This window comes from Glossina fuscipes, unplaced genomic scaffold (assembly GCF_014805625.2).
Source record: "Glossina fuscipes isolate IAEA_lab_2018 unplaced genomic scaffold, Yale_Gfus_2 2, whole genome shotgun sequence".
Taxonomy (NCBI): domain Eukaryota; kingdom Metazoa; phylum Arthropoda; class Insecta; order Diptera; family Glossinidae; genus Glossina; species Glossina fuscipes.
Window position 1 is genome coordinate 31,766,818 of NW_023998416.1, and position 9,813 is coordinate 31,776,630.

The window sequence follows — 9,813 nt, forward strand, 5'->3', positions numbered from 1 at the left end:
AAATTCATACAGCGTTCGCATTTTTAATAATTGTTACGCTTACCTAAGCGAACAGAGTGGAATTTCCATAATGTCTTCTATTGAAAAACTCGTAAAATATTCAAGCAGCTGCAAATATTTTTCATCGACATCAGTTATGAAAGTTAATTTCTGCGAATTCAATTTTAAAGTATGGCAAAGAGAAAAATCTTCAAAATAACTGAATTTTTAATACAGTTAGGTTTAGTTATAGGTTCACATTTTTTGTATACAGACTAAGAAGCCTGTGATTAAGTGAAATAACAGTTTAAACACTCTCGTTCTATACTTTGCAACGTTTGCTTTTAAGCAAAGTGAGCTTATGTAAAAAAGTTAGTTTGAAATATTTATAAATAAAAACACAAAAAAAAAAAAGAAACGGAAAGAAAAAATGTTTTTTGATGAAACTGCTCAAGAATATTGTCGAATGTCTTGGTTTTTAATTGAAACGGACGAAGGTCTATGCCTTGGTTCCAATAAACAGCCTAACGGCAAGAGATTTCTTGTAATTATTCATTCGATGGAATTAATTGATGACGAGTCGGACAATATGTATGTTGATCGAAAAGTTCGCTTTATGTGGAAGCAAGGAATAGTAGAAGGAAAAATCCGTTTGGCTTCCGATGAACGCGATTCTGTTGACAATGAATTGAAAATGCTGCAAGAGAATGAAGCGGGGAACGTTGTCAGTCAATCCCATAAGCCAAACAATTATATCGTTCAATATCGTCGAGGTACTGATACTATCATATATCGGATATTACGTGAAAAGGAGAGTGTCGAGGACATGCAAAAAAGCGTTATCTTGGAAGATGATATACCATACGTGGCAAAAATCTTGTATATGAATGAATCCCAGGAACTGCTATTACAAGAACTAAATTTGTTGAAAGATAAATGCTTTGAAGCGGTAAGTTTTTAGAAACCGAAAAAAAAATGCTCTTCGAATTAATTTGTGAAATTAAACTTTCAGACTTTCACCGAGTCTAGGGACAGTGAGAAGCTCGAAAATGATTGGCTTTTGATACAGTACAGTACCGGGCCCCTTAATCTCATCTATAAGATTATCAATTATAGTGATACTGTTTGGCAAAACGAAAATAAATTCAAGGACGTTGTAGCTTATATAACGGCAAGTGACGTGACATTCCAAGGTATCGTTTTAAGTAAATCCCAAGATTACGATGAACTGAAGAAGACATTGCAAGTTATTGAGAAAGTTGGCCTAACATCCGCCTTTCCACTCGATCCTTTTTCTGAGGCAAGTAAAGCAATGACGTAATTGAAATAATTCTTTTTCTTAGAAGCTAAAAGCATTTTCTCACCTTTTCAGTGTGCCAAGTCAATAAAATAAAATTCTATCATTTATATACATAAATAGGGCACTACGATGATGCCTGATCCGATATATTCCAAATAGATGATTATGAAATGAGCGGAGAAGAGACCACTAACCAATAAATACATTTATAAATGTGTTCTGATTATGATGATTACACGCTACTACTACTACTACTATTACTACTACTACTACTACTATCACTACTACTGCTACTACTTTATAAACTTTAATAAAATTATTGCATCTAATTGAATAAACTAAACCACATGAAACCACGAAGTAAAATATAAACTATGTTTTCATTAAAATTGGGACGATATGATGGCATTATAAATAAAATTAATAAAAATACAAGTGGAATTACTAGGGAAAAGCGGGAGTAAAGGACCTATATTGACTATACACAAATAGTTTTTTAATTTCTCGGCACTCAGTTTGCTGAAAAATGTTGAAGGATGAAGTAACTAGTAGCCTATGCTTGATAGACATTTTATTGCCAGTTATAAGAAGTTCATTTAAAGCAATCATTCTCTTTGATATTTGGAAGTTGTTTATATTTATTTACATTTTTGTTTTATTTATAGAAAGTTTTCGTCTTTTGGCGACGAGCAATCATATTCGAGAAGAGAAAGAGAAGGAAGAGAATAGCATTGACAGAGATACATGTGTTATAAATCCTTTGTGTGGAAAAAGCTCAGATGTATTTGAGAATCACAATCTGAAAGCGACCGAGTCTTTAATAGATTTGTCACGTCTCAGTGGCGGGAGCGATCGCGACGGGCCTGCTAAAAGTGATATTGTATACGATTATCAAGGGCAAAACAGAGAAAGTCAAAACTGGCAACAGCTCGACGCAGAAGAAGGCCAACGACAAAGATCTAAGTCAACTTCGTCAGTTTCACCACTTACGCAACATGACACTCGTGAGTTGGCAAACGAAGTTAAGGGAAAACAAAGAAGGCATACCGATACGAGACGTTCAAGTCGAAAGTCTATAAAGAAAAGAGAGCCAAAAGAAACAATACTGCAAGTAATTGATTACACGATAGGCGAAGATTTTGTGGAGACTCCTAAAGCTAAAGAACCTGGCCATAAGTCAGAAATATTAAGTTTACAGCCAACAGGTTGCGATATGTTACCTGCACCAGTTTTAAGGGACAAATGTGCCCGTATCGACTATCTTGAAGAGCAGGTTTTAATGTTACGTCAAGAATTGAGTCGCATTAAAGAGGAATTTGTACCCGTGGAAGACTTACTTCGCTTTAATTCGCTATCCGAACGTTTAAGGGAGCTGAATTCACTATTGTCCGATTTAAAGCATAATTGCAATCGTACTAGGTTTTCCGATTATCCAGATGACGAAGAAGCTTTGGAAAAGCATATACGAACAATAAATTTTGACAATCCACCTAATGAGGTCTCAACTTCTTCGCCCCCTTCGTCCCCGGAAGTAGTGAGAAAAGGAGAACCGGCTCTATTACCTTCAGCGCTTCCTACCGCTCCGGAAGAGAAAGAATGCGATTTTACAAATGTGCCTTTGGCTATGCCAAGAAATGAAAATTTTAAAATAGTCAATGATTACCGGGTTGATCCCGAAGTCAGGAGGCAAAGGCTCGATAAGCGGGACCAAGAACGAGCACAAATTAGGTGTCAGAATCATAAACAACAACAATTTCCCGAGAATGCAGAACCCCTAGGTATGCCAGAAAGAGTGGACAGCAAATCTAAATGTCTACGTTTCGAGTGGGATACTTCCCCCATTCCACCACTTCTGGATGTGGATCAGGGTCAAAAGAAAGCCACATCTCTACCCACTTCTACCCTATATGTGCCTGAAGCTGTGCTTACAAAGCGCACCTCTGAAGTTCAAACTGACCGACATAGGTGGGGTCCAACACGTAAGAAAACAAGCAAGTGCTCTCATCTAGACATCAGGCGTACAAGCGAATTTGAGCATCCAGATAGTAGACGCTCAAGCGATAAAGGACGTAAAAGTGAATTTGACCGTGAAATAACTTCTGAAGCTCAAACGGATCATCATAAATGGGGTCCGACACCAAAAAAAAGGACTACATGTTCCCATCTGGATCCGAGGCGTACAACCGAATTTGATGATGACCTACTATCGCCCGCAAGAGCCTCAAACGCTTCTCGTTCGAGAGGCCGTAGCTTAACGCAAAATAGAAACTCGGAAAATAGTCAAGAAATGTGCGCCAATATGAATTTACCTTTGCTCACATCAAATCTCCCTGAAGCCATCTATGACGTAATAGAAAACGTACAGCCTTCTAATATTGCCTTGACAATACTATTACAAATCAATAATTTGTATCACATCAATGTTTCAGTGATGCGTACTGGTCAATCGCTCGGTTGTCTTTATGCCACGGAAGAGTGCATTATCGAGGCAAATCGTCGGCATGTATTTGAAGACTTTCTTACGTTCTTTGTTGTCGACTCAATGAATACAATGGAACAAAAGAATAAAATTTTAAGTCATTCCTTTGACTATGTCAAAAATTAACAAGAGACTTTCTAGTCCAACAAGTGTGCCTGCGCACCTTTCTAAACGTTTATGTAATTGTTGCATGATTAACAGTACATTGTCTACATGTTGGGTGCTGTAAAATTGTATGTATATAATGTAGTATAAGAATGCTTATGTGAAATATGAAAGTGAGAGTGCGTTCTTCACACTCCGAGAGGGGGGTACAATAGTGCCTACAAAATATTTTGGAATAGGACTTGTAATTACACTAGAAAAGGTTTCAAAATTTGCTGTCAAATAATTTCCATAATCAATTTTTTAAATTTCTTCAAATACACAATAATCTGACTCGTCTCTTAGGGGCACTGTAGAGAGATGGAGAGGAGGAGAGCAATAATGATGCTGATTAAGTTACTCAATCAAGAACATTCATTTGCATACGTTTATTGACGTATGTACCCAGAATATGTGTTCAAAGCTAAGTTGATGCTTATGACATTCCCATCGATGCGTATGAGTCAATAGGGCAGTAATGTTTTAAATAGGAATACAATTATAATTCTGTATTAAGTACTCATGTGGTGAATGGTAATTCGGTCAAATTTTCCCATAAATCAGAGCATTAGTAAATGAATTAAATTCCAAACGATATACAAGCACACGTGCAATTATATTTGCATGTATAAACGTGCTTGCGGGTATTCATTGACTCATTCAGCCATGGCTCCAGTACATAACTGCGATGTACATTTTTCAATCTGATTCCTTTTGTTTCTACAATTTCAACTTTTATAAATCGCGCCAACATCCGACTGAATGGCCGAGTAGGCAAAGCGTCTCGACTAACCCACTCAATGGTCGTGGGTTCAAATCTCTAGTCCGACAGCGTTTTCCATACAGCCAATAGCATTTATATCCTAGTGCTTAGTCTTGAAACTTATTTCTCTGACTAGAAAATGTTATTAGAAATAATAATAATCATTATTACTTATCACATCAATATGATATCAAAAAGAATTTAGTAAAAAATGTCTTGAAATAAGACTCTGTTGGTCAATTCGCCAGATGTTTTTAATCTTCTTCTTTCTGCACATTGAAGTGTAAATTTAATATTTAAATATTTGATATTTGCTTTGAGCGAATGTCTTTTTACAATGGGAGAGGAGAAAGAACGGAAAGTTGGGTTCTGTTTTGCACGCAATTCAGCGACTTTTAGAGGCGTGACGAACCAGAAATAGTATTCAAATTTTTCCTCAAACTGCTTGATAATTTTGTTTTTCCGAGTCTTCAAAATATGCAGAAATTATAAAAAAAATTAATGAAATGCACAAAGCTACGATGATTAAGATAAAATAAATAGTCAATATTTACTGCGCGTTTTCATTAGGAGATTGTCCTGACTGATCAAGCACTCGGGTTTAACTTACTAATAGAATTTATTACGTAGAATCTGTTTTTATATACCTGCAAGTCTCGACCTAATTTTCTTATCTCTTTTTAAGCTTATTTCTAAAACTAGTCAAAAGCCGCCAAAATATATGTGGTTCGATATATTGGACCAGTCGCAAGGTGTGATATTTCAGAAACTTACGCTTTCTTGCGCTATTTGTGCGTCATCTGTGAGAAGCTTCCTTATGAACCCAGAATATGTTCAAGCTGCAATATATTTTCTAATTTTTATCGGAAATAAAAATAAAAATAATAAAAAAAACATATAGCAAATTTATATATGGCTGTGACCGAACCTTCTATACCCACGCTCTCTTCATTTTCGAAAAATTTTAAGAATTAAACTTCAGTATTTTATATTGAGTAGATAAGGATGAGTTTTCGAATTTTTGCAGAACAATGAATCGAAATTGTTGTTATTGCATCCGTTGTAGTTTGTGAGTGATGACACAAATCGATTTTTTTGCCTTTTGAAAACAGATATTTATTTCCTGTTCTATAGCGGGCGTGTCGTGTGTAGGTCCGTTTTCAAAACCAATTTGCGCGCAAATATATCTTAAGTTTAAGTCGATATCGTGATTTTTGCAGCTTGGTTTGCCAGACACCGATAGATGGATAGGGAGACGGCTGAACGAACATGCCCAGAACGATTTAAAATTTGATACTCGTGAAGAATAGGTATACTTTGGAGGATATCTGAAGCTTCCGTCTGGATGTAGCAAACGTTTTAACATATTGTGTAACGGATAGCTTTTCATGTGAGGTGTAAACCTGAGCATTTGTTAATTAGCATTTACATTAACATAATGTAGGGCTTAATAGTCCTGGGTGTGTAAAGAAATTTCGTAAGCAATAAACGTCATAAATATAGACCCGTGGGTTGGCATCCGAGGATAGAACTACTGGTATTAGTGAGCCGATCGGTATTGTTTTTGGACCGAATATGGATAAGATCATGACGAAAAACAGGACCAAGATGAGAAGCACCTTTACGCGATTGAAACTTATAGAAAGAAATATGAAAAAAATTGAAGGAATTTTTTCGAGATTGCCTCGAGTTTCGGTTCTATTTTGAGTGTGTATGCAAGCTGCAAAACTATATTTTAACCTTGTTCTTAATCGGTTAAGAAATGCTTATAACAAACTTCAGCGTTTTATTTTCATTACTGCAACTGTGACGATTCCACGATAATTGTGGGTTGAATTGATCCAATTGGATAGAAACAGTTTTGTTATCGAAAAAGACTAAATTGACAAAGACGGATGTTGCACGAAGTGTGAAGAGAGTCCTTTTGTGTTGTAACCAAACTACTACATTTGGTACTCTTCTAGCCACTTTTTATGCAATACTCTCCAGGATACTAAATGAAAAAGAAAATTCTAAGAGTTTAAAAGACTGACGTGTAATTATTAATAATGAAAAAGTCGAAAGTGGATGTAATTAATCCGTTACAAGATTTTGATTAACCCATTTAACACCGTATTTTAGTGTTGGTGAGATTTTTCCGTTTATATTGCGCGCATGTCGTCGCGGTTTACATATGAACCGAGGTGAACTTCTCTTAAACTCATAAAATTAAACTTAATTTGATTCATTTGACATCACGCTGAATAGTCCACATAAGGATTGGCTTTCATTTGCTTTGAATATAATGGTTGATGCCTGACCTAAAAATCTTTTCAGATTTATTAAACACAAAACCTTTTTCACAACTGTATGTTTGTTCGTATGTACGTGGGTTTGGGTGGATTTATGTACAAAATCTCCCTAAAAAAGAGCGAAGAAAACATGTTCAGTTTATTGGCCACAGATTTGCTTGTGCATACATTTATTGTTATTGTAATTGTAGAGATTTTACAATCATTTTGTAACTGTACCAACCTCCAAAAATTAAGCTAAATTTCATTGTTTTCATTTTAACGGCATTGCTGGCTTTGTTGCGGGGTTTTATACTCATATCCGTATTTTTTTTTTCTCTCTGTTTTTGTTCCTCTCGTTCTTTTACATTTTATTTGCAGTCTGATGTGCTATCATCAAAATTTATATGAATTTATTGACGATACGGATTTTGTGGTGAATTGAGTGACTAAGCGTACTCTGCTTTATGCAAGAGGATGTAAGTAAAAATGTAAATAAAAGACCAAAACCAATGCAAACCTGAACAATTTTATGGGAAACTGAACATTAGCTTAAAATATAGTCGGTGGCTGATGTCGACTATCACTGTGACTATGGTAACCTAAAAAGCAGGCTAATGTAACTAACCATTAATACATACATATACATGTACGTCTATTTGTTCGTGTAGAGTTTCATATTGAGGGTGTGGGTGTCAGTGTGCTTACAAGCAGACATAACATATACATATATACGTGCAGGAAGACAGACGTATAGATATATGCTTATGCGGAAAATAACAGATCCCACATTTTATGGCTGACTATTAAAAAACTTATATGTATATATATATATATATATATATGTGTGCGTGTGGGTATGCCCATATGTAGGCTAATGGTTATGTCGGTTAGTCACTTAATATGACTATACTCTCTATTGTAATATACACGTATGCGCACTTACATCTAAACGCAACGCTCGCCGGGTTTAAAATTTCCGGGATACATGTTTGTATGTTTATAACGAAATTTTTGCTCAAATTAAGTTTCTCGCCGGTATTGCACACTTTTTTTATGCATATCTATTGCTATAATGGCTGAATATCAATTACAGTGATAAGTGGCATAGAGACTGGCCTTAATTTATCAACAACATGTGGCCAGATAATGCATTTAATAAAATGAATGAAGAAATGTTTAAGATAAGCGTAAATAGACTTTCCAGGAAAATCAAGAAAGCTTTGAAACATATTTTCTTATTTAGAACGGGAGACGTTACGTCTGCTAAATTCATTATATAACCAAACGTAAGGCAAGTTAATGCTGGTGGCGGATGAAAATAGTTTAGATACTTATCTGCTAGAAAGCAAGTTGAAATATTAAATTCGGTCAATGCCGACCATTAAAAATCCTTTTCTCAAAACTGTCGTCGTAAAATTATGAAACAATTTTTCGCTACCACATAAAGACATCATTTTCGTGCGACCTTTATGTGGGAAGAAATCGAAGAGATAGACCGAATTTGTATAAATTATTATAACAAAGTACTATTCTGAGGCTGATTTTCATCGTAACGCATTGCAAGCTGAATTTTGCTGCAAATTTCCATATAAATGCGCCGTTATATGCGGAGAAGTCGCCAAAGTTACGTAAACCAGTACATTTTAAAGAGGCTTGTGCATGGATCAAAATATGTCATTGAAGCAAATTTCATCAAAATTTTTTGAAAATTTCTGCTTGAACGCAAAAGTAACGTACATGGACTAACATCGCATAGACAGGATTAGATCGATTCAGAAATAATTCTGAAGGGATGACGCAATAAACGAATTATATAATAAAACGCATGTCTATGTTAAGTCGTCCTAAGTGTTAGATGATAGTACATTGATCAAGAGTACATGGAAACCCTAAGCAATACTAACCAAAATTCAATTTTTAGAACACGTCAACACACAAGCGACCCCGGTTGAAATTTCAACACATTTGATATCTTTGCTTACGAGCTTCATCGTTTTTTGTGGTGCTACCTTTGTTCACTTCAAAACCATTAAAATTAGCTAACTTTCTGTATCGACCAAGCCTTGCTTTTTGATTAGAAATAAATCTTATCTACATTTAGCATTGGCTTGAACAGTGTTATGTAAATTTTTATTGTTGCATGTTTGGGGATTTTAAACGAGATCATACGGAGGCTGTTGATGCTGAATACGTCGATTCCGAAAATTATTCTTGATAATTAAAAAATAAAGTTGCAAGAGGCAGCTGACATGACGAAATGGTTTTCCAAACGGGCATCACATTTAGTCACGGTGGGATGAAACGCAACGTCGCAAGTCAATGGCCGCAATGGAATTGAAGTTCGAGCTAGCGCTGCCCAAGATCTGAGCCTCAACGAGGGTTATCTATTTGCAAATTCTAAAAGAACATTTCAGGGAAGAGGTTTTAGATCATATAATGAAGTCATTGTGGAAACTGAACCGTATTTTGAACATCTCGGCAGGTCGTTTTATAAGAACGGGGTGGAAATGCTAGAGATGTGTTTGACTGCTAATGTCGCTTTTCGATGAGATTATGTTGATGACTAAAGTCGAATTTTACAAAAAAAAAAAAAATGTTTTTCTTATCTAGGCCCGGAAATAATTAACTTTCGTTTGTACGTCCGTGCAAACTTAAAGTATGTTCACACGATATAAGCTCTTTAGAATTTACTCCTTTCCACTACCAATTTTCTGCTCTTTTTACCTATCATTAATTAATTAATTAATAATTTCCGACATTAGACGACTCAATATCGACATTTAGTCGACATACGAGTGCAAAAGGTTAACATAAACTCAGGTAGTCACAGGTATCGTAAGAAACCGTCGATGAGTGAGAGAAGTGAAAATTTGCT

At 35.5% G+C, this 9,813-nt stretch overlaps 1 protein-coding gene across 2 annotated transcripts; it reads left to right on the forward strand.

Moving 5' to 3' along the window:
- Positions 1-188: 188 nt before the first annotated feature.
- Positions 189-1,634, forward strand: LOC119633808 (early boundary activity protein 3). Of its 2 annotated transcripts, none has more exons than XM_038027561.1 (3): positions 189-928; positions 992-1,279; positions 1,400-1,634. In XM_038027561.1, the coding sequence occupies exons 1-3, from the start codon at positions 410-412 to the stop codon at positions 1,436-1,438; spliced, it is 846 nt and encodes a 281-aa protein (XP_037883489.1). In that variant the 5' UTR covers positions 189-409; the 3' UTR covers positions 1,439-1,634. The 2 variants fall into 2 exon arrangements, with proteins under 2 accessions (XP_037883489.1, XP_037883490.1); XM_038027562.1 differs by having other exon boundaries at positions 192-928; positions 1,352-1,634.
- Positions 1,635-9,813: the final 8,179 nt, after the last annotated feature.